This window comes from Myotis myotis, unplaced genomic scaffold (genome assembly GCF_014108235.1).
Source record: "Myotis myotis isolate mMyoMyo1 unplaced genomic scaffold, mMyoMyo1.p scaffold_m19_p_2, whole genome shotgun sequence".
Classification (NCBI taxonomy): Eukaryota; Metazoa; Chordata; class Mammalia; order Chiroptera; family Vespertilionidae; genus Myotis; species Myotis myotis.
Window position 1 is genome coordinate 28,751,820 of NW_023416324.1, and position 24,276 is coordinate 28,776,095.

General features: G+C 40.6%; 1 protein-coding gene and 1 pseudogene across 2 annotated transcripts in view; one reads left to right on the forward strand and one right to left on the reverse strand.

Moving 5' to 3' along the window:
* Positions 1 to 1,009: 1,009 nt before the first annotated feature.
* Positions 1,010 to 24,276, reverse strand: part of CCDC30 (coiled-coil domain containing 30) — a 77,492-nt gene continuing 54,225 nt past the window's right edge. For both annotated transcript variants that reach the window (XM_036348949.1, XM_036348950.1), the window contains 6 exons: positions 16,747 to 16,909; positions 15,148 to 15,260; positions 9,580 to 9,721; positions 6,572 to 6,708; positions 3,851 to 3,965; positions 1,010 to 1,871 (listed from right to left, as the gene is read on the reverse strand). In XM_036348949.1, coding sequence (XP_036204842.1) covers positions 1,773 to 1,871; positions 3,851 to 3,965; positions 6,572 to 6,708; positions 9,580 to 9,721; positions 15,148 to 15,260; positions 16,747 to 16,909 — 769 coding nt within the window. In that variant the 3' untranslated portion in view covers positions 1,010 to 1,772. The remainder of the gene's footprint in view (positions 1,872 to 3,850; positions 3,966 to 6,571; positions 6,709 to 9,579; positions 9,722 to 15,147; positions 15,261 to 16,746; positions 16,910 to 24,276) is intronic.
* LOC118675941 lies at positions 20,241 to 21,020 on the forward strand (annotated as a pseudogene).

Here is a 24,276-nt window from a genome sequence, read left to right on the forward strand (position 1 = left end):
ACCAAGTATTTTAGAATAAAAATTTTAATTGAGAATATCCAATGTTGATGAGACTATAGAAAAACTAGTACACTCAAACTGCAAGTAAACATAAATGATCTCTAGTACTTATTAAGCAATTATTCAGTGCAAAATACACACTTCATTTCATTTGGTCCTCACAACCCTATGAGATAGGAACTACTATTGTTCCATTTTATGCATCAAGAAATTGAAGCTTGCCTGGCAGTGTGGCTCAAAGGTTGAGCGTCAACTTTGGAACCAGGAGGTCACTGGTTCAATTACCGGTCAGAGCACATGCTTGGGTTGTGGGCTTGGTCCCCAGTTGGGGGGGCGTGCAGGAGGAGGCAGCTGGTCAATGATTCTCTCATCATTGATGTTTCTGTCTCCCTCTCTCCCTTCCTCTCTGAAATCAATAAAAAAAATTAATAAAATTGAGGCTTAAAGAGGTTGACTGTAGAAACAGTATATTGATACAATCTTTTTTTAAAAAAAGCAATGAAGATTAAGTGTTGTACCAAAACTATATAACATTTATATCCTTTAACCCAATCATGCCAACCTTGTAAATTTATTTTCTGGATTAACTTAAGAGAAGAAAGGAGCTAACTTCACAAAGACTTTCACTGCAGCATAATCTTTAAATAGTGAAAAAGTAGATGACAACTTGGATGTCAAATAACAAGAAAATTTACAGACCATGAACATGATAGAATATCCTGGCTATTGAAAGAATAATTGTAAAGTATTTAAATATGGGAGAATGTTTTATGGTATATTAAATTAAAAATAAGACTATGAAAATATAATATAATAACCATTAAGATACATGAATAAGAACCAGAAGGGAATAACTCCAAAATGAAAATAGTAGTGTTAAGAATGTGGGATTATAAAAGGGTTTTTTTCTTCTTTTTAAAATACTTGTTTTAATGTGATTACATTGTTTTTAACTTTAAAAAGTAAGGAAATACCCATGAAAATAGAAAAGAATGCTGAATTAGCCATGTATGTGTTCTGCTGAATAGAAACCTAATTAAAGCACCAGCTTAAGTCACTATATTGATCAATATCAAATGAACTTGAAAAATCCATATTTAGAACTGGTTTAATGAATTTATCAGCAATTTTGAAGATTCCTGGTTGATGTCCAGCAGGAAATCTATTATAACTTCTCCATGTCATGTTCCACCTTCATGTCCAAGCTTTAAGTGAGCAGCTTTGATTAGTCTAGTTTTAGACATCAGTGATTTTATAGTTCTGACTTTTGGACTTGTTCATAGATGTGATATATCTTTTTTCAGAGAAGCCACAGTGTATGTATGTATCCACCTTCAGAATTCTGTGAACAGAAAAGACTCGAGGGACTTGGGGTTTGCCACTGCTTCTTCTGACTTGTGTTCTTTAGTTTCTTAAAGACTTCCAACTGACTCTACCAAACCTGTTACAGAAAAACTAAGAAAGGCCACCTATGAGAACTTTAGGTGCATGGGGTCTCTTGACAGCATTTTGGGGTAACAGGGATAAGGCTTCAATAGGATTTCAGTTTTGACAATTGCCAAACACAAAGACAGCCAAATAAAATTACCTTTAATTTATGTTTATGGATTATCTTCTACCGTGAGTCAGGATTCTATTAGGTGTGGGGGTGAAGCGGTGGTGAGGAGAGAAGGAACTGGAAGGTTTAAATACCATATAGAGGAAGTTACCCCTAAATGCGATGCTTTCTCAAGCCAGCAACTCACAACTGGTTAGTCAGCCATGACTCTCAGTCATACAGATGATTGTCTTGACTTTACTAACCTGGAGTTTGGTAGGGGCAAGATTTTATTCAATGGGTCATATTCAGAGATGCCAGTCAGTATTGTTTCCTAAAAGACAAGAAAGCATTAATTTAAAATTTGTAATGATAAACCATTGGCACTATGATCCTAGAACTATGCTTTGTATATATACTAGAGGCTCAATGCACAAAATTCGTACAAGAGTAGGCCTTCCCAGCCACAGCGGCTGCCTGGACCCCTCCTTCTTTCTACCCCTCCCTCCCTTGCAGCTGCGGCAGCTGCCTCAATCTGTGGCTGCAGCCCTGGCTTCATTCAGAAGGTCGTCCGGAAGGATGTCTGGTCTAATTAGCATACTATGCTTTTATTATTATAGATTTTTTTGTTAAAAATGTAATCTCCTCGCCTCACACCTGTTAGACAAGAGGTGGTAAATGCTGATGAGGATGTGGAGAAAAAGGAACCCTCGTGCACTATTTGTAGGAATATAAACTGGGGTAGCTACTATGGAAAACAGTTTGGAGGTTCCTCAAAAAATTAAAAATAGCCCTAGCTTGTTTGGCTCAGTGGATAGAGCATCAGCCTGCAGACTGAAGGGTCCCAAGTTCGATTCCGGTCAAGGGCACTGCCCATGTTATGGGCTTGATCCCCAGTGTGAGGTGTGCAGAAGGCAGCCTATCAATGATTTTCTCTCACCAATGTTTCTATCTCTCCCTCTCCCTTCCTCTCTAAAATCAATAAAAAAATATTTTAAAAAATTAAAAATAGAACTATATGACCCAGCAATTCCACTCTGGGTATTTATCCAAAGGAATCAAAATCACTACCCTGAAGACACATCTGCACTCCATGTTAAGTGCAGCATTATTTACAATAGCCAAGACATGGAAGCCACCAAGTATCCATTGTGGATGAATTAATAAAGAAATTGTTAAGCACACACACAATGTGGAATACTATCCAGCCATAAAAAAGAAGGAAATCCTGCCATTTGTGATACCATGGGTAGACTTTAAGGACATTATGCTAAGTGGAATAAGTCAGAGAAAAACAAATACCATATGATCTCACTTGTATGTGAAATCTCATGGACAAACTCACAGCAACAGAGATAAGCTCTGTGGTTGCTAGAGGTAGGGGGTGGGGGAATTAGGTAAAGATGGTCAAAAGGTACACACTTGCAGTTACAAGATAAATTCTGGGATGTAATGTACAACATGATGACTATAGTTAACAATACTGTATATTTGAAAGTTGTTAAGAGAATAGATCTTAAAGTTTTCATGATTAGGAATAATATCATAAGTACCCTGGGAAGAAACATATAACCTAAGATACAAGCCAGGGAAGAAAGCAAGCAAGTCTCTGTCCTGGATTTAAAATGCAACTCAGCTCATTGAAATTCCTCTTGCTGACTCGCTCACCAACCAGACACTGGACCTTGTCTGAACCTATACTACCTGTCTGCTTGGATTTTTGTAACATAATTGCTTTTTTCTGACTCAGATGTTTTCCTTAGGTTTGACTTCTTGCCAGACCAGACTAGCTTCACTTTACCTCTCTGAACCTCAGATTTGCTCCTCTCTCGGATTGGACTGGAACTTTACATGACAAACAGGGTTGTCGAGAATGAGGCATACATGTGAAGACATTTAACATTAATTCATTCTCAAATATTTACGGAGCACCTGTGCATAGATACAATTACAGATAAGATACAATCTTTGATCCAGGATCTCATCGCTGAGTTGATGAGCTGGAGAAGAAGTAAAAAGGCAATGACAATAGAGTATGTTAAGGAAGGAGTTATGAGGTGTGCACAACTTGCCCGGGGACCACACAGAAGGAGAGTGTTTAGTAAAAGCTGATCCAATAAAGAGCAAAGCTGGCCAAGAACAGACTCAGGGGCTGCTGCCCTGGTGTGCAGGCAATGAGCCTCTCTACCACAGTCCACCATGAAGCCAAGTTCAGGCGACAACTATATAGAGAAGATGAAGGGAAGAGAGAACAGAGCAACCGTAACAACCTAAACTTCATATTAAACATCCACCAGGAAGCTCATATCTTACCTCTCCTCTGCAAATCTGGACGCTTCTTATAATGCGTTCTAAGAGGCCAACCTGCTCTGTGAGCTGGAGACTGTTTTCCTGTAATTGCTTATTTTCTTTATCCAGGAAAAGTACTCTAAGAATGGGATAAATCAGAGGCATGACTAAAAATTTCTACATTATTATTAAAAACTATGTCCCACTTCCCACTAGCTCTGGGTCTTTGCCCACTGTTCAGATTTTAGAACCAACTTTAGCATACCAAGTGAAAATTAATAAGCTTCTGGCCTGTACATAGTCATTCAATACCTACAGGGACATACTATGTGCAAGAGAATGAAAGGCATAGTTCTAGCCCTGTGTTCTAGTCACATCAGGAAGGATATGATCCCATTTAGGAGTGGAACTGAAAGAAGAGACTCTGCATCCCTTCAGATACAGTAACTACACAGCCTGAATCTGGTTTGATCTCATGCAGTCATCCCATACATTAGTAGCAGCAGCAGCAACCATTTACTGAGCACTTACCATGTACTTAGGCACTGGAACCTATCCACATAGAAAGCACTCCAAACTTTTCATGTATCCTATATAATAAAAGCCTAATATGCTAAGTGTCTGGTCGGCCAGTCATCCATTCAACCAATCAAAGCATAATATGCTAATGATATGCTAAGGCAGCTCAACTGCTCGCTATGACGTGCACTGACTACCAGGGGGCAGATGCTCCGACTGGTAGGTTAGCTTGCTGCTGGGGTCCAGCCGATCAGGAATGAGCAAGACCGGCCGGACACTCACTGGAACCCTCCCGTGTCACTTCCCGGCCCCAATGTGCACCTCTGGGGTCCCTCGGCCTGGCCTGCGCCCTCTCGCAATCCGGGACCCCTCGGGGGATGTTGGAGAGCCAGTTTCAGCCCGATTCTGCAGACCAGGCCGAGGGACCCCACTGGTGCACAAATTTGTGCACTGGGCCTCTAATTATCTCATATAATCACAACAACCTCACAAGATATTGTTATGAAGCCTATTTTACAGGTGATGAAACTGAGCTCAGAGAGGGGACAGTAATTTGTGTAAGAAGATTAAAACTAGAAAGTCATAGAGCTGGGATGCCAACCCAGAACTTTCAAACTTGTAAAGCCCGAGGTCCTCACTGCTTTGCCAGGCCCACTCTGCAGGGCTGCAGTTTATACAGGACACATGAGAGTGCAATCGTTTTAATCAGAGGTTTATGTTTGAGTTTTGCCACTTACTAGCTGTGCAACCAGGGCAAATTACTAAATATGAGTCTCAGTTTCCTCATCTGTAAAATGACGAAAACTCCTGTAGAGAAGCTTACTCTAAGGCAGCGGTTCTCAACCTGTGGGTCGCAATCCCTTTGGGGGTCGAACGACCCTTTCACAGGGGTCGCCTAAGACCATCGGAAAACACATATATAATTACATATTGTTTTTGTGATTAATCACTATGCTTTAATTATGTTCAATTTGTAACAATGAAAATACATCCTGCGTATCAGATATTTACATGACGATTCATAACAGTAGCAAAATTACAGTTATGAAGTAGCAACGAAAATAATTTTATGGTTGGGGGTCACCACAACATAAGGAACTGTATTAAAGGGTCGCGGCATTAGGAAGTTTGAGAACCACTGCTCTAAGGAAAACATAAGTCCAGTCCAGGTGACCAAGTGTGTCTTCAGGAGGGCAAGACACGGACATTATTAATAGGGAGACATAGCAAGAGGAACTTCAGTGAGCTGAGTTGCATTTTAAAGAGTCAATTGTGTTGAGACGGTCAGAAGCAATGGCATAGTTTGAGAAGGGCAATAAATTATGTGGAATATATAAAAGGGGGTAAATAGATAGTAAAAGATAATCAGAACTTCTCCATGCCTGCCTGGAGCAGCATGTATCCATAATCAGTGGAAAGGAAAGTTCTAGTTTGCTTGGCAGATTTCTCCTCAGGCTTCAGTGCCGTGAGTTCTGGTATCATGCTGCCATGACACTGACTAAACTGGGTGAGTACCCTAACCAATTTGGACCTCAGCTTCTCACCCATAAAATAGGTTATAATAGTGTCTCCCTCCTGGGATTGGTATGAAGACAAAATAAATATATTTAGAGATAGCTTAAAACAGTGCCTAGCATATAGCAAATGCTCAAAGTGTTAATTATTATAGGTATTATTGGTGATACTGTCTGTTAAGATCAACCCACACTCTTTGCTCTGACTCTGTGCTCTGAGGAAACTTTTGATGGTAATTAAAGTTTCCTATAGAGGAGAGAATGTTTGAGCTAGCTGATCTGTGAATTCTTATCTGCTGAGAATAGTCTCCTCACAAATTAATACATTGGTAGCCTGTGAGTTTCATGAATTTATGTTACTAGTGTGAGCCCGTTTCTCTCTTGGTCTACCTTGATTCCATAGGTATCAAATGATAAAAATGAGTGTCAACACACACAAAGTGATAAGCCAGAATGAGCATAGTGGGTCCTCAAGGAGGCAATGCCATCATGAATGAGCCTACCTGAATGGCCAGCCCACCTTCTCCATCATATTTTTCTCTGTGGTTTCACAACTTCTGCCCATTGTATGAACTGCTGAAAACAGCAGACAGCAGAGCAACAGTGATGAGATAGGACATAAGCTCAAAGGACAGTCTCAGGAAGCATCTCTCTGTTGAGGGAGAAACATCTCCTTTGGATTCACTGGCAACTGTGGCAGGACCACACCCACCTGTGCTGAACAGACGCTATCGTGCCTTTGTTGTCATGGATCAATTTTTCTTGCTCCATGAGCTGCTCCAGAAGCTTCCTATTTTCTAGGAGCAGGTTATCATTTTGGGCAGTGACCTGGTCCTGGAATGCCTTCTCCTATGAGTAAAAGCAAAAGTCCCCTCATTACCCAGGAGGAAAAATGATCAGTTTAAGAATATCAGCCTGGTTATAACTCCGATAGCAAATTTCCCTTATTTACTTTTTCTCTCTTGTGGTCTAGGCTGTTTTCACCTTTTTGCTGACATTGTCAGCTAGATTGTTCCATATATTTTGGGTACTTATGTCATGTATTTTGTTTGGATATTTACTCATTCTTTGGGATTATCTGAGCACTCAACTTCTAATAAGGTCCCAAAGATCTCAACTATATTCTAACTACATTAATATCAAATCACAGACAAATACAATTGAATTCTTTGAAGCTCCAGATTGAAAAAAAAATTTCCCCATATTGGATTTCCTCTTGCTTTGTAGTTATAGTATTTTTAAGGCAAAGAGAGGAAGATGGGAATTCAGCCACCTGACTTGGCAACCAGTATCAGGATCTCAGTTGGGTTGGCAAGTCAAGCATGTGAGCCAGGCACTAATAGGATTCCTGCAGTGAGGATGCTGAAATGATCTCTAGCTGGGCACCATGCTTCATTTTCTACCAATGATTTCCCCTGAAAACAATAGCAGTGAAGTAGTTAAAACGAAAAAGGAGTATTTTTTGTGAAAAAAGCACTAACATTCTTATAGTGAGTCAGTAGATATTAGTAAATATCTGTTGTTGAAGACTTTAGCAGCTCAAAAGTGTAAAAGTTCCCTTCTCACTTCACCAGTTACTGTCAATAGTAGCAAGGCCCTCGCCAGTTTGGCTCAGTGGATAGAGTGTCAGCCCAGGTTCAATTCCGGTTAGGCACATACCTCGGTCGGTTGCAGGCTCCATCCCGGCCGTGGCCAGGGTGCGTGCAAGAGGCAACCAATTGATGACACATCAATGTTTCTCTCTCTGTGTCTCTCCCCCTCCCTTCCACTCTCTCTAAAAATCAATGGAAAAATATCCTTGGTGAGGATTAACAACAACAAAATAGTAGCAGGCAAGAGCTTTCACCTTTTCATGTGTGTTCCTCACCTGCCAAGGGTGGAGGAAGTGGGGGTGGGAGAAGAATGAGCTCTGGCAGAGGGGTGAATCACAGAGTTAAGTGGGGTTTCTTTCTTTCTTTAAAATAATACACTAATATAGAACATTCAGAAAAGACTGTCCGTATATGTGGAATCTTAAATAAAAAAACAAACAGACAGACTCATAGATACAGAGAACAAATTGGTGGTTGCCAGAGACAAGAGGGGAAGTGGGCAAAATGGGTGAAGGGAGTCAAAAGGCACAAAGTTCCAGTTATAAATAAATAAGCCATGGAGATGCAATGTCTGGCATGGTGACTATAGTCAACAATATTACATTTTATATTTCAAAGTTGCTAAGAGTACATTTTAAAAAGTTCTTATCACAAAAAATGCATAATGATGTATGGTGCTGGATGGTAGCTAGACTTATTGTGGGGATCATTTTGTAATATATACAAATACAGAATCATTATGTTGTATACCTGAAACGAATATAATGTTATATGTCAATTATATCTCAAAAAAAAAAGAAAGAAAAGGAAAAAACTGTCCATCAGAGAGTTATAAAGAAGGAGATTATATTAGGTTCTGAAACAAAACCAGATTTTAGTCTTTCATCCAGAACCCTTCAATGTCTAACAGTAGTCTCCCCTGATATTATTTAAATAATACATTTATGGTTAGGATTGAGAATAGAAGGAGCCATCCCAAAATAATACTCTATGCAGCCACAACTGGATTAGTGAGGAAATTGAGTGGGGCAGGCTATTGACACCCTGTCCTTTGGAAATACCATACTTCTTTGAACCAAAAAAATCAGGACACTTGCTCCAATAATAGGGTAAAATATTTGGGGACATCTGGTTTGGATGGTCACAACAGTCAGAGGACTCAACTGGTTCACTGTATATAGAGAAGGCTGAAAAATTAAGCCCAAAAAGGTGACATTATTTTCTGGACATTCGGTGCTTAGAAAGTGAGCCCAGCTTTTTAATGCTCAGGGCTCTGGTCCATGGGCCCTAAAATAAGTAAACTCTGGACCACCAGGTTTGTACCACTGTGGGTCTTCTCTGGGTGATTTCCAATTCTAGTAATAAGTTCTCTTGCGAACTGTGCACCCACTGGTTAACATGAGCCCAAGAGATTTTACACCAAAAAGAAGGCTACAAAATTTGTATGTGCCAGGTACCACTTTAGGCATTTCATATTTTAATCCTGGTGAGGGAGGGATATATTTCCCCCACTTCACAGATGAGGAAAATGAAGGGAAAACATTACTGGCAGAGTCCATTGCTCTCCATTTTGAATTTATGTAGTTTAATGATCTCAAGACCATTCTGCCTTGGATTCTATCCACCTGCCCCATGTCCTCCCTACCCACACACCAGCAAGTCATAATGGCAATAAGGCAAACATAAGAAAACCATAGGTATTTAGAAATAAGCTTGTGGGCACTAATTAAGGGTTGAGAAAGGAATAGGGATGACCTAGTTTCACAGCCATTTAAAACTAACAGGAGTTTGAGGCAAATGAGGGCTTATAGAAATTAGGAAGGAATGAGTTACTGAAGGTGTTTCGGCACTCTTTGCTAACAGGTGTTTAAGAAAATATATTTTCACTTGAAGGCAAGACACAATTATAAGCAGACAGTGCAGACTATTTTCAGTGTCCAGTTTGAACATCACTATGAGTCTTAAATTCCTTTTTGGCAGAGCTTAAACAGTTATTGAAAGAAGGTGCAAGAAAAGACATGAAAACATGGGCTATGAAGAGGCCACAAATAAATTTTTTTAAATGAGGGGGTTTTCCATGACTGACCACCAGCACCATCAGTGAGCTCGTCACCTTTTTCTCTCTCACCTTTTCTAATTTTTGCCGCAGTATTCCAATGTCATTTTCAAGTAGTTTAATTCTCTCATCTCGAAGCTCTACTTCGTGAACGAAACGACTCTTGACTCTATGAAGCTTGGTTTTGTGATGATAATATTTTTTATTATAGTTTCTATAAAAATAAATTTGAAAACAGGCACACTTGAACACAGTGAAATTTTATTTTGCCTCCTCAATATGCACCTCTCTTGGGTTTCCTCTTCTTGCTTTGTCAGGGCCTGGAACCAGACAGGGATACTTGTCCTGCCTCAGCTCTGCAGTACTTTTTGCCCTCAAGTAGGGGAATGGACCTAGAGAACACCAACTTTTATTCATCACCATGGACTCAAGTCTCTGGCTTATCTTGGTCTTGAGCTGATGAGTGTAAGCTATGCTTACAAGTTTAATTTTGGAAACTCCTTGACTTCTGATCCCTGCTCCACTGATTCCGTCATCAATTTTAAATTTTCTAGTTCTTAGCTATGCCCTTGTACAGTAATATAACCCACTTCAATACTGTCTATTTTCCAGATAACTAGGTCTGCTCTCAGTCCTTACCTTGAGTCTGGACTTTTAAATGCAAATTCTATATAGGTCTCTGCTCTGCTCAAGACTTTTATTCTGATTCTGACATAAATCTTACCGCCAATAAGCACAGGAAAAAATGTTCAACATTATTAGCTATTAAGGAAATGCAAATGAAAACTACAATGAAATATAACTTCACAGCCACTAGGATGGGTAAGATAAAAAAAGAAAGATAATAACAAGTGCTGACAAGGATGTGGAAAAATTGGAACTCTCATACACTGATATTAGGAATATCAAATGGTACAGCCTCTTTGGACAAAGCCTGGCAGTTCCTTAAATGAGTAAATATAGAGCCATATGACCCAGCAGTTCCACTCCTAGAGAAAGTCTAAGAAAATGAAAACATATGGCCCAGCTGGTGTGGCTCAGTTGGTTGAGCATCTTCACATGCACTAAGAGGTCACTGGTTCAATTCCCAGTCGGGGCTCATGCCCAGGTTGTGGGCTCAATCCCCAGTAGGGGACGCACAGAAGGCAGAGTATTGATGTTCTTCTTTCTCATCAATGTTTCTCTCTCTCTCTCTCTCTCTCTCTCTCTCTCTCTCTCAATAAATAAAAACATATTTTTTAAAAAAGAAAACATGTGGATAAAAACGTGTATATGAATGTTCATAGTAACACTATTCACAAAAGCCAATAGGTGGAAACAACCCACATTTCCACCAACTGATGAATAGATAAACAAGATATGGTGTGTACATATAATGGAATATTATTCAGCCTTAAAAAGAAAATTTTGCCTGGCCAGTGTGGTTCAGTGGTTGAGCGTCAACCCATGAACCAGAAGGTCACGGTTCGATTCCTGGTCAGGGCACATGCCTGGGTTGTGGGCTTGATTCCCAGTAGGGGGATGCAGGAGGCAGCCGATCAATGATTCTCTCTCATCACTGATGTTTCTATGGCTCTCTTCCTCTCTGAAATCAATAAAAATACATTTTTTTAAAGAAAGGAAAATTTGATACATGCTACATTATAGAAAATTTGGAAATCCAACTTCCAATATGATCAGTATTATAAGACTGTTGTATTTCCTGTTAGTCTTTTTGTAAGCATCTTTTGTTTAAACATAGTCTACATTGAAATTTTTATCTTATGCTCTTGTCATTGATTATATCATAATTATTTTCCCATGCTATCTAGTCTTCAAAGCCACCATCTCTTACAGTTATAATATGTTCCATGAATGTATTATACTAGTCCTAACTAGCTCCTATTGCTGGGTGTTCAGGTTTCCTCCTGTAGTGTTATGCATGGTCTGAAGAGTATGCTGATGCAGTTCAAGTGAGGGCTTAGCCCTTCCCTTGCCGTTGCTGGCTCGATGTTTGGCACACCTCTGGGTTTGGTCAGAAGTTCTGTTGGCCAACTTGCCTGTTGGAAATGTGCTTTGTTAACTACTAGCACTTGAGGCAGCACAATACTGATGCTCTAAAATTTAGGGACAGCTTTTAGCTCATGTTTAAGTAAAACCAGATGGTCTTTCTATTATTTTTACCTCAAAGAAGCAAGGAATTTGTTTCTCTGGAAGAGTGGTTGGGAAAACATGGAAAAAATGAGCATTGTCTGTAAAGGTCAGGACTGGGGGACCAGGGGAATGAAAACAGAAATGAACCTAGAGGGTTTTTGTTGTTGTTGTTGATGGGAATTTTTTTTTGTTTTTGTACTTTTTGAACCTAGAGTTTTGACAGATCCTTCCATTTTCATTCCCAAAGCTGTAGTTTCCAGCCTGCATGTACATCAGCATCACACGGGGAAGCTTTTAGCAGAATATTAATCCCCAAGCCTTATCTGAAGATAATGCTTTCATTAATCTATGTTGGGCCCAGGCATATGCAGCTAGGGTTAGGATCCACTGGACAAATAACATGGAAAAATATTCAGCCTCACTGCCCATTAAGGAAACTCAAAATAAAATAATAATGAAGTAATTTATGACCATGTAAGCATTAAAATTCATAGCACATGTTAAGCAAAAGAAGTTCAGACACAAAAGATTCCATGCAGTATGATTCCTCCTAGATGTTTTAGGAGAGACAGAAACTGGAAGAGTGAATGCCTGTGAGTGGGTGAGGGAGCAAGAGATACAGATCGACTGCAAAAAAGTCGGAGAGAACTTCAAGGGGTAATGGAAATGTTCTGAATCTTGACTGAAGTAGTGGTTATGTCGGTGTATACATTTGTGGAAATTCATCAAATTGTACATTTGAAATCTATGCATTTATTATAAGTAAGTTATACCTCAATTTAAAAAAAGAATATTGCAAAAATTTCATCAATGGTAGCACCCAATACTAATGAGGATTGGTAAAATTGCTTCTCTTATATAATGATGGCAAAATTTTGGTAGGATGCTTCTGAATGTTTGTCAAGCTGTTATTACAGCTTTTTGACCAGTAATTCCATTTCTGGGAATATATTCTACAAAAATTAATTTTAAAAAATATGTTTTTATTGATTTTTTTAGAGAGAGAGGAAAAGAGAGGGATAGAGAGAGAGAAACATCGATGAGAAAGGAATATCATCTATATGCTGCCTCCTGCGTGCCCCGCACTGGGGATGGAGCCCACAACCTGGGCCTGTGCCCTGACTGGGAATTGAACCAGTGACCTCTGAGTTCCTGGGTCAATGCTCAACCGCTGAGCCACATCGGTCGGGCTATAAAAATAATTTTAAATGAAAAAACGCTTTTCAGTGTTATTTCTAATAAAAACATCGATCACAGGCCTGTGAGTAATTTTCACTAAATTAGGACCGTGTTGTGAGAGTTGACTCCAGCAGACCTAGAATTGCTCTGAGCTGTTTTGCTAAAGTTCTTGGCACTGACCACTGGTCAAGGAATGAAAATACTGATTACAAGTGTGTTGCTTTGAAACCGTAGGTCCAAGGAGTTTCATGGCAGTTTGCACCACCTTGTCAGCACTGTTTATTGGTAACAATGAGACTGATGATTTTCACCAGTCTCAGGGCGAACCCGGGAAGGCTCTGCTCTTGAGGCTGGTTACATAGCAGAGATATACTCACATGACCAGCAGAGCATTTAAAAAAAATCTTAGTTGAGATTCCATTTTGGGATCCCTGGTTGTGAGGTGTTCAGTGCATGTCTGTGGTTTGTGACCCACGAGAGGAGTTGCTTCCGGGCAGGGCCCTTACAGAGGGAAGACCCCTGGGGCTCCTGCCTAACTGCTCAGACTGCCTGCTGTGAGAGAGCCATGGGTGTGGTGCGTATCCTGACTCCATTCTGTTGCCACATTGTGCCTTCTGCAGAGCTGTACCTTTGTAAGCTCTGTCGCTGGGGTTCTGTTAGTCTTCTTCAGCAATCAAACCCAATTTAACTGGCACTGTTAGTGCAAGGACATATCAACTTGATGAAATATTATACTTTAAAAAATAAGCAAACTGCAAGACTGTAGCCACAGTGAACAATGCTTATGAGATGATATTAAGAGAAAGAGAATATAACCATTTTTCTTCCTATGATAATAAAATCAAGGAGTGAACATGGGATGGATTCTAGGTGTGTGTGTTTTCCAAAAATTTGCATTGTTGCCTGGCCGGCATGGCTCAGTGGTTGAGCGTCAACCTATGAACCAGGAGGTCACAGTTCAATTCCTTGTCAGGCCATATGCCTGGGTTGTGGGCTCAATCCCTAGTGTGGGGCATGCAGGAGGCAACTGATCAATGATTCTCTCTCATCATTGATGTTTCTATCTCTCTCTCATTCTCCCTTCCTCTCTGAAATCAATAAAAATATATTTTTAAAGAAAATGTAACTCCTAAAAACCAAATGTAATTTTACTTTTGGAGTTTGATATTAACCTGACATGTATCAGCATTATATATTAAATGTCAATTCCTCTGACAAGCATTGTGGCATTTTACATATAGATCCATCACTTCATTCTCTTACCTCCTCTAATGTAGTAAGAGCACTGCATAGGTTATCAGAGGACTGAGTTCTCGTCTAAGATTTGTAAGCAGCATGAACTGAACAACATATACTCCCTTAACCATGATTTCTACATTTCTCAGTAATATGATGATCAAAGCAAGATAATGAATACTATTGACCTGAAAAATACTCTCTGCTAGACAGCAGTAAATAATAGTTTTTAAGTTATTATCATTAGCATCATCAACATAGTAGGTAAGAACATAAAAGAATAAGAAACTTCAATCTATAAAGGAATAAAACAAGACTAAGAGATGAGAGCAGAGAGGTTGGTCATAGAGAAAACACAACAAATGAATAGATATAATAATGGTTGTGTGCTAGATACTGTTCTAAGTAAGTACTTTGCATGTTTATTCATTTAATTCTTACACTGACTTTACGAGATAACTGTTATTTTGCCCATTTTACAGATGAGAGCCCTCAGACACAGGGAGTTTACATAACTCACCCAAGGTCACACGGCTACTTTCTAGTAGAACGAAGATTTGTAACAGGCAGTATGGCTCGAGAGTCCATACTCGAACTACGGTACTACATTCCAGGGCAGAGGAGAGTGGGAGGAATCTGGTGGAATGACCAGGAAATGGAATGAAAGAGCAGGAATTCCAGGAACACTCATTTTTATTGAGCACCTACTATGTACCAGGAACTATGGATAAAAAGATGAGTGAGACTGTGGCCCATGCCCCTGAAAAGTCAACAGTATGGTGAGGAAGACAGGCAATAAGTCACATTATTTCAAAACAACATGGCAAATTCTTAAATAAGTACAGAGAGGCATATACTAAGCGATATAGGAAGACAGAGAATGAACACTTCTCCCAGCCCAGGCTGGTGGTGTCAAGAAAGGCTTCTTAGAGAAGGTCTAAGAAGTATGATTTGAAATGAAGAGTTGAAATGGGGAGAGGGTGGTCCAGGTTGAGGAAAACAGTGAGGAAAAAAAGCCTGAAGGCAAGTGAGAAGGGTGTATTGGAGGCAAAGCAAACATTTCCCTCCCAGAGAGAACTTGTTTTTGTTTACCTCACATGGACATCAAGCTGCTTCAAAAATTTCCCATATTCTTTATATAGAGCTTCCTTTTCTTGCTGCAACCCAGACACCTTCTCTGACAATTCCTGGTAGCTCTTGAGATACTGAAAAACATTGATTTCAGAGAGTAAGGGAGAGGGAGAGAGATCAAAACATCCATGATGAGAGAGAATCATTGATTGGCTGCCTCCTGCATGCCCCCTACTGGGGATCGAGCCTGCAACCCTGGTGTGTGCCCTTGACCAGAATGGAACCTGGGACCTTTCAGTCTGCAGGCTGATGTTCTATCCATTGAGCCAAATCAGCTAGGGGTGAAAAACATTTTTTAAAATGAGAATATTCCGTACCGAATAAAGGAATGATGTTGATGGAATGTAAATTGACAAAGCCTTTCTGCCGAAAAAAGCTTACAGTGGCTCCAGCTTCTGACACTGTAGTAGCTTCCTATGATTTCTGCTATTTCAGATTTTCTGCAGCTCTTTGCCTTGACTTTTGCTCCACCAGCCTTTCCAATAGTTTTGCAAGCATCTAATTACCTATATAAAAAGTCTTCCAGCTCACCCTAGCCGGTTTGGCTCAGTGGATAGAGTCTCGGGTCAAGGGCACCTTGGTTGAAGGCTCCTCCCTGGTCGGGGCCCTGGTTGGGTCTCGTGCAGGAGGCAACCAATCAATGTGTTTCTCTCACGTTGATGTTTCCCTCTGACTTTCCCTCTCCCACTCGTCCTAAAGAATCAATGGAAAAATATCCTCAGGTGAGGATTAACAAAAGAAGGAAAAAAAAAGTCTTCCAGCTCGAAGTCTATAAAGTGAAAGCTGTTTTCCTGAGCTAACCCTGACTAATAAAGTATCTGGTTCTAGAAATGGCTCCTCAAATATAGGAAGCTCAAAGATTGGTTATCTGACCAGGTTAGATGTAAAGGCAGTATAATCTTGTCACTAGTATTAGATATCCATGACGTAAGGGTCGATTAGGTTATAGTTTATAGTTGCCTGTCCTTGAAGTACTTTGGGAGACCACCTGATTGGTATAAAGAATGTTATAGCAGAATTGAGAAGTACAAGGAGTTTGGGGTGGCCTAGCCATAGCAGTTCTTCCTGATCTTCTACTCATCCCTAACTCTCCCTCCCAACAGTTTTCTAGGCATGTTACTACTTGTGTTAAATCCCTTCTTGCTCAAAATACCTACAGTAAATTCTGCTTTCCTGGCTGAACCCTGACTAAACGAATGGGTAAAGTGCTAGGCGCTCCATAAGTATTAGCTATTGATTGATGGGAGCGATCTGCAACCTTTTTCATCTCATGGAACATATACACTAGTTACTAAAATTCTGTGGCACAACAAAATATATTATCGTTTTTGCTGATCTGACACACAAAAAAAGTGTAATTTTGATTCGTTTATACCAGATGGCTACTGTTATGTTGGCTGTAGTCATTTTTTTATTTGACAATCTAACGGAAAAGAAGTCAATGCCCCTCACTAAACAGTGAGGTACTGAATGTTTAAAAATGTTTTGTGGCACACCGACTGAAAACCGCTGCTCTTTGGGAACTGGAAAACTGAGAAGCATGTCTATTTACTTTCTTACCTCATCAGATTTTCTTTTTTCATTTTCCAGTTGTTTAAGTTGGGCCTCTTGTTGCTGAATTCTGTGTTGTTGCTGAGAACTGGTCATTTCTAGTATATTCTCTTTATCTAGTAAGATTTTCACTTTTTGTTGTAGCTCATTTATATTTTGATCTAGGAGTTTCCTGAGGGCAATTAATATACATTAAATCACACCGTGAATTGCAAAGCTTTGCAAATAAGACTCTTTGAGGTAAAATTGTGTTTTTTAAAATCCTTATCCAAGGATATGTTTTTCATTGATCAGAGAGAGGGAGAGAGAAACATTCATGTGAGAGAGAAACATCGATTGGTTGCCTCCTGTATGTGCCCCAAAATGGGATCAAACCTGCAACCTGGGTATGTGCCGGGACCAAGAATGGAACCCGTGGCTCTTCAGAGCAAGGGACAGCACTCCTACCAACTACGCCACTTGGCCAGGGCGTTCCCCATTACTTTTAAGATAAAGTTCAAACTCTTAAATATAGCTTGCTAGCTAGCCTCATTTTAGCTTACTTTTCTAGCCTCATTTTCGTGCCACTCCCTATACCCACAAACATTTTGTGCCAGCCAAAATGAACTCCCCCATCCCCCAAAATGAAACAAGTCATTCTCCACACTTACTCTTCCTCTGCAACGCCAGCCTTTTCCCTATCTTCCTTGTCCAGGCCTTCCTTTGCCTAATATTCTCTACTTAGCTTGCCCATGCCAACTGCTTTAGTCTCAGCTTAATAGCTTCCTTAGAGGAAGGCTTTCTTGAGCTCTCTAGGCCAGATTAGCTGTCCTTGCTACCTGCTATCACAGCATCATAAACTCGCCTCAGTATAACACATATTTCATTGCAGTTGCAAAGTCTTATGTAGAGGGTATTCTTTATAGTGAAACCGAGAGCCCTGATTTAGCGTATGATTTCTGTTGACTGTGTAGCCCCAGCATTCTATTCAGTTTCTTCACAGCCTGCCCCATAAACCTTAGTTCTCCCCTTACTAGTCATTAACCCCCTGAGGCAACAAAAACAATGGCCACACCTTCACTAAAGGTCACAAGGTATGGGTTTCTGTTAAGCTAAAGATAATATCTTGACCTAAGTTATGTTTCAGCTCCTGTGTCCTAAGGTGGAATGACTCCCTGGCTACTTTCCCATAAAACTGGGCAGAGGGATGCCAGAGCTGTCTGCACAGTTTCGAACCCCTAACCCACAGTGTCTTGTGATTTGGCCTGTATAGTCTGTAACCTACATGCCATTGGAGTGTTTAGGGTTTTAAGCATTAGCTCCCCATTCTCTGGGGTGTTGCCACTTATAATAAGTTAGCAAATATTTCCCCACAGCAATTCTTGGTGTTTAGTGTTTGGCTCTGCTAGTGCCAGGTGGCTGCACTTTTTCTGTTCGATAACAATACCATCTATAATAATAAAAGCATAATATGCTAATTAGACCAGACAGCCAAACGACCTTCCAGATGTCATTCAGATGTCCTTCCGGATGAAGCTGCAGCGGTGGGGGCCAAGGCAGAGGTGGTTAGGGGTGATCAGGCAGGCAGGCAGAGCAGTTAGGGGTGATCAGGCAGGCAGGCAGAGTGGTTAGGGGTAATCAGGCAGGCAGGCAGGTGAGCAGTTAGGAGCCAGTGGTCCCGGATTGTGAGAGGGATGTCTGCAAGAGGGATGTCTTACTGGCAGTCAGACATCCCCTGAGGGGTCCTGGATTGCAAGAGGGTGCAGGCCGGGCTGAGGGATATCCCTTCCCCCTCCCAATCCCCCTCCCTTCTGTGCACGAATTTCGTGCCCCAGGCCTCTAGTTATTTATAAAAACAAAAGTGTCTAAAAAGCATTTTACATGAATAATGATAGATGTAACAGGATGCTGTACATATATTTAAAAGGATAGTATGAAATAAATCAGTAACAGAAAGATAGCTGGAAAATCCCAAAATATTTAGTGATTAAACAAACAGTTCTAAAAAATGCATTTGTCAAAAAAGAAGTCTCAAGAAATTAAAAAATATTTTGAACTATGCTTATTTGACATGAAAATGAAAATACAACTTACAAAATTCATGAAGTGCATCAAAAATAGTGCTTAGAGGGAAATTTATAGCATTAAGTGCAAATATTATAAAAGATGAAAAAAAAAATCAACAATCTAAGTTTCCACCTTAGGAAAACTAGAGAAAGAGACCAATATAAGCCTAAATTGAGCAGACTAAGAGAAACAATAAATATTAGATGAGAAAACCATGAAATTGAAAACAGGAAAACAACAGAGAAACCATGAAACTAAAGCTGGCTCTTTGAAAAGATCAATAATATCGATAAACCTCTAACTAGGCTAACCAAGAAACAGAAAACATAAATTACTAATATCAGAGGTGAAAGAGGGATCATCACTATTGTCAGGGAGAAAAATTTTTCCTCTTCCCAGAGGGGAGCAGAGTAGGACTGATAGGCCAGGTACAGAAGGTCACCAGGGCAAAAAGCCCCAGGTCACTAGCAACAGGCAAAACTGGGAAAACAAGGATCTTGCCCTGTGTAACCTTTCCTCCCGTGGCATATTGATGGTCATGCGGGTTGGATCCTCCCCTGACCTTTCCTCCCCTGGCATGTCGATAGTCATGTGGTAGACCCCCTTGGAGGAGGAACAAAGCGCTGAAGAGTGGCTTCGTGCAACTCCCAGGCAGGCCCTTGCATGACCACTCCTTTAAGCATTTAACCCCACAGATAACATCTAGGCCTCAGTTGTGTTCAGTTCCAGGCTCAGAAAAGCTGCAAAACCAGACAAGCAATACCATAACTGACATCAGGACCACTTGCATGACTAATGACCCCCAGCCCTGGCACTGACCAAACAGTAGAGACCACACCCTGAAAGGACATACCTGGAAAAATGATGAATATGCTATTGGGGTCCTCTCCTGAGACCTCCAGATAAATACCCTTAAGACAGAGGACCCAGTGCTGCTCTCCCTCCAGGAGCAGGCCGGTGCCTTAACCCCCAAGATGAGTTACCTTTCTCTCTCCAAGGACACTTCTTTTGTCTTTGTAACTTGTTTCCTGAGCCCATTTCTTCTACAGCTCACTTCCTCTATCTCTGTAGCTTTCTAATACACTTGCTCTTATAGTTTGAGTCTTGGCTCTGAATTCTTAGCCAGAACTCAAGTACTGAAGGTCTGACTCCACTGGTCAAATACCTGGTGCCATTTCACCACCAACTCTTCTAGGTTCTTCTGGTTGGTCTAATAGTTAAATTAACATGAAACAGATTAGCAGGGGAAAAACAAACTAAAGTTTAATAACATACTTCCTGCACAAAAGGGAGAGATGCAGGAACACTGAAGAACTTGCCAAGATGACAAAAGCCTTCACCTTTATCTTCAGCTGAAGACAAAAAAAAAAAAAAAAAGATGGTGGCAGTGGGGAGTCAGTTATGGAAGGTTACCAGGAAAAGCACAGTAAACAAGCATAATATTATTGTCCACACCTTCTCCATTGATCATTTCTAGAGATATCCTTCTCTTCATGGTATAGTGAGGGAAACACCCTTACAAATGTAAATGCCCTTTTACAAAGAGTAACTTCTACTTGTTTTTCAGAGGTTCTCCCTTGTCTTCTGTTTCTTAAAATTAACCAGCGTAAATAAAATACTCAATATCCCAAAGAGGCATATTTTGAGGTAGCAAACTCTGCTCCCCTCCTCTATTGATCCTCTGGACATTAAGAGACAGTAAGGGGACTTCTCCCAGCTCCTCACCACCTCCGCCAGCTTCCTGCAGTCCTTGCACCCACAGGCATGTCTCAGGCTGAGTTTGACAAAGCTGCTGAGGATGTTAAGCAACTCAAGACCAAGCCAGCAGGTGATGAGATGCTGTTCATCTACAACCGCTACAAACAAGCAACTGTGGGTGACATAAAGACAGAACGGCCTTGGATGTTGGACCTCAAAGGCAAGGCCAAGTGGATGCCTGGAGTGAGCTGAAAGGAACGTCCAAGGAAGATGCCATGAAAGTGTACATCAACGAAGGAGGAGAACTAAAGAAAAAATATGGAATATAGGGACTGGATTTGGCTGCCAGCTACGCATGTCATCTAAACTGATAATCATGCCTTGTTTTTCTAATACCACGGATGAAGTGAAATAATGAAATTACCTTCTTCCTGAACACTGTCCAGGATATGGCTCTAACAGATTGAGGAGCAGAAATGGTTACTCACCTTGCAGAGTAGTTTTTATCTATAGATCAATTAAAACTGCATTTGTTACTTAAAAAAAAAAAAAGACAGTAAGGGAATATTATGAACAACTCTATGCCCACAAATTTAATAACAAATGTGGACTAAATGGGGCCACATGCTAACCTGACAAGCTCAGGAAAGGCCTGCAGGTGGCCTTGTAAACTCAGAGACCTAAAATAACCACAAAGAATGGTCTGAGCCGAACCGGTTTGGCTCAGTGGATAGAGCGTCAGCCTGCGGACTCAAGGGTCCCGGGTTCGATTCCGGTCAAGGGCATGTACCCTGGTTTCGGGCACATCCCCAAGTGGGGGGCATGCAGGAGGCAGCTGATTGATCTCTCTCATCGATGTTTCTGGCTCTCTATCCCTCTCCCTTCCTCTCTGTAAAAAATCAATAAAATATATTTTTTTAAAAAAGAAAAAAAAGAATGGTCTGAAATTAAAACTTAAAAAAAAAAAAGAAAGTTATTTTTATTGACTTCAGAGGGGAAGGGAGAGGGAGAGAGAGAAACATCAATGATGAGAGAGAATCATTAATCGGCTGCCTCCTGCATGCCCCTACTGAGGATTGAGCCTGCAACCCGGGCCTAGGCCCTGACCGGGAATCAAACCATGACCTCCTGGTTCATAGGTAGACATTCAACCACTGAGCCACATCAGCGGGCATGAAATTAAACTTTTTAATTAAAGAGCAGCCTGGCTGGCGTGGCTCAGTGGTTGACCATCAACCTATAAACTAGGAGATCATGGTTTGATTCCTGGTCAGGGCCACATGCCCAGGTTGCAGGCTCAATCCTCAGTAGAAGTGTGCAGGGGGCAGCCAATCAATGATTCTCTCACATCATTGTTTCTTGCTTTGTCTCCCTTTCCTTTCCCCTCCAAAATCAATTTAAAAAACAAACAGTCTTTGGTGGGTAGTTCATGTCCAAGGCTGGTATCATCCTCCACAAAGATCAACTTTGATCTTAATTGAGCCTATTGTCTTTTTGCATCTAGATAACATGCCTTTGGAATGTTGGGGTAACTTGTAATTTCCCTTTATTCCGGACCCCTCAGAGCACAACCAATGCACCAAGGGCCACAAATTCCCTCATTGTTATTGCTATTTGTGTTAATTGTTATGTGTTAATTGTTAACTGTTAACTATCCTATGCTCACCTAGGTAAAAGAAGCATGTGTCTATCATTTTACTTTTTATCCAATCCCAGAAGTAACACCCTCCCCTTTGCTTTCTCCCACCTCCCTAATCTATCACCAATGGATTTCATGTAACCCACTTTCTCCTTCTTTGATGGTAATTTATAAAAACAGGTGAAAACCCACCATTCTCTGGAGCATGGTATTGTCGCAATGTGTTGAGATTCTGCTTCCTGGAAATAGTTGACAGTTTGGCTCAAATAAACTCACAAAAATTCTTTATAGGTTTGAATAATGTATTTCTTACATTAACAATTGTTAGGGATGGGAGGAAGAAATAGAATAGTGGAAACTAGCTATAGTTATAAGAAATATTAATTATGCTCTGTTAATCGTGATTGTTTTGTTCTGATTAAAGAAAGCACATTCTATGCTGGCTGGGAATGGTAAGTCCCCTGGACCTTGGAGCTAACCTGGAAATGCGGCCCATCTTCCTCATTAGAGAGCTGCCTATTATCATGGAAAGATTAACAACCTTGTTGCCAGGCGAGACTGGAGACACCATCCTTTGCAAATCCCCAGCAGGCATTGTCTGTAACCTGTAACCATTACACCCAATTTTATTCCTTTTCCCTATTCCCCATCCCTGCTTGCCCATTTTTATTTTGCATACCCATTCTTATTCCTTCTGCCTACTTTCCCATGTAATCTTTGTCCTACTCCATATAACAACTGGCGTATGGGGGGAAGGAGTGCAGAGCAGATTTTTGTGGATGACCTGCTGCTCTCCCATTATTGGCATAAACACACATACATGATTCAACCCTGTCTCTGCTTAATTGGCTCAAGTAGTGAAAGGCAGCCCAGAACCATTGGCTGTACGGTTTCAAAATGATACCAATTATCTATAATCTCTTCCAGAAAAATTGAAGAGGGGATACTTTCTAACTAATTCTAATAGGCAGCATTATATACTAATACCAAACCCAGATAAGGATATTTCAAATAGGAAAACTGCAGACCATTATCTCCCATGAACATGTCCAAATTCAATGTGGCCAGGTAGGCTCATCACGACCAGGCCTAGCTTACCCTTCTAGCTTCATTTTCTTGTCACTCTCCTAACCCCCATTTTGTTCTAGCCAAAACGAACATTTTTCACTTCACTGATAATGATGGTGATGATGACGATAACAGTAATAATTATTTTTTTAATTTTTTAAAATATATTTTATTGATTTTTTACAGAGAGGAAGGGAGAGGGATAGAGAGTTAGAAACATCGATGAGAGAGAAACATTGATTAGCTGCCTCCTGCACACTCCCTACTGGGGATGTGCCCGCAACCAAGGTACATGCCCTTGACTGGAATCGAACCTGGGACCCTTGAGTCCTCAGGCCGACGCTCTATCCACTGAGCCAAACTGGTTAGGGCAACGGTAATAATTACATCAGATAATGCAACAACAACAACAACAACAACACTTTTTAGTAGAGTCTTCCTAATGTGTCAACTTGGCTAGGAATTCTGTCCATGCATGTTTCTGGTTAGAGTGGGCTACAAGACATATTTTGTAGAAGATTTGGAGGGCAGAAGAGAAGCATTTTGTTTTTTTCTCTTGGAAAGTTGGAATATGTGCTCTTGTAGCTCACTTCTTCTGCGTCTGTGAACTTTCCTTCTAGAGGGTCAAGGCACACTTACCCAGGCTCACTCCTGTTGCTATGATCTTGCCTCTTCTATGTTAAGCTCTTCCTCTGTCTCACTGTCCCTAGCTTTAAACTCTCAAAATCATCTGGACTTGTGCTGTGAATCTTTCCTGCATAAAGTCAAGAACTGAGGGCCAATATTACCACTAACAGTTGTACTTCTCCAATTGAACCCTGACTGATATAAGTGCTTACTATGCGCTAGACACTGATACAAGCCAACTGCTTATAACTCATTTAATTTACACAATGATCCTATGAGGTAGGAGTTTTGTGTTTGTTTTTTACCATTCATTATTTTTGTTTTACCTCATTGTATGTTTGCCTTTCAGGCTTTCTCTTGCTTTGTGAGTAATGTTTAAAAAGGCATTCTTATTGTAGTTTATTCAGAATTTAGTTGTATTATAACAGGAGGATAGCCTATCATCCTGCTAGAAGTGACAG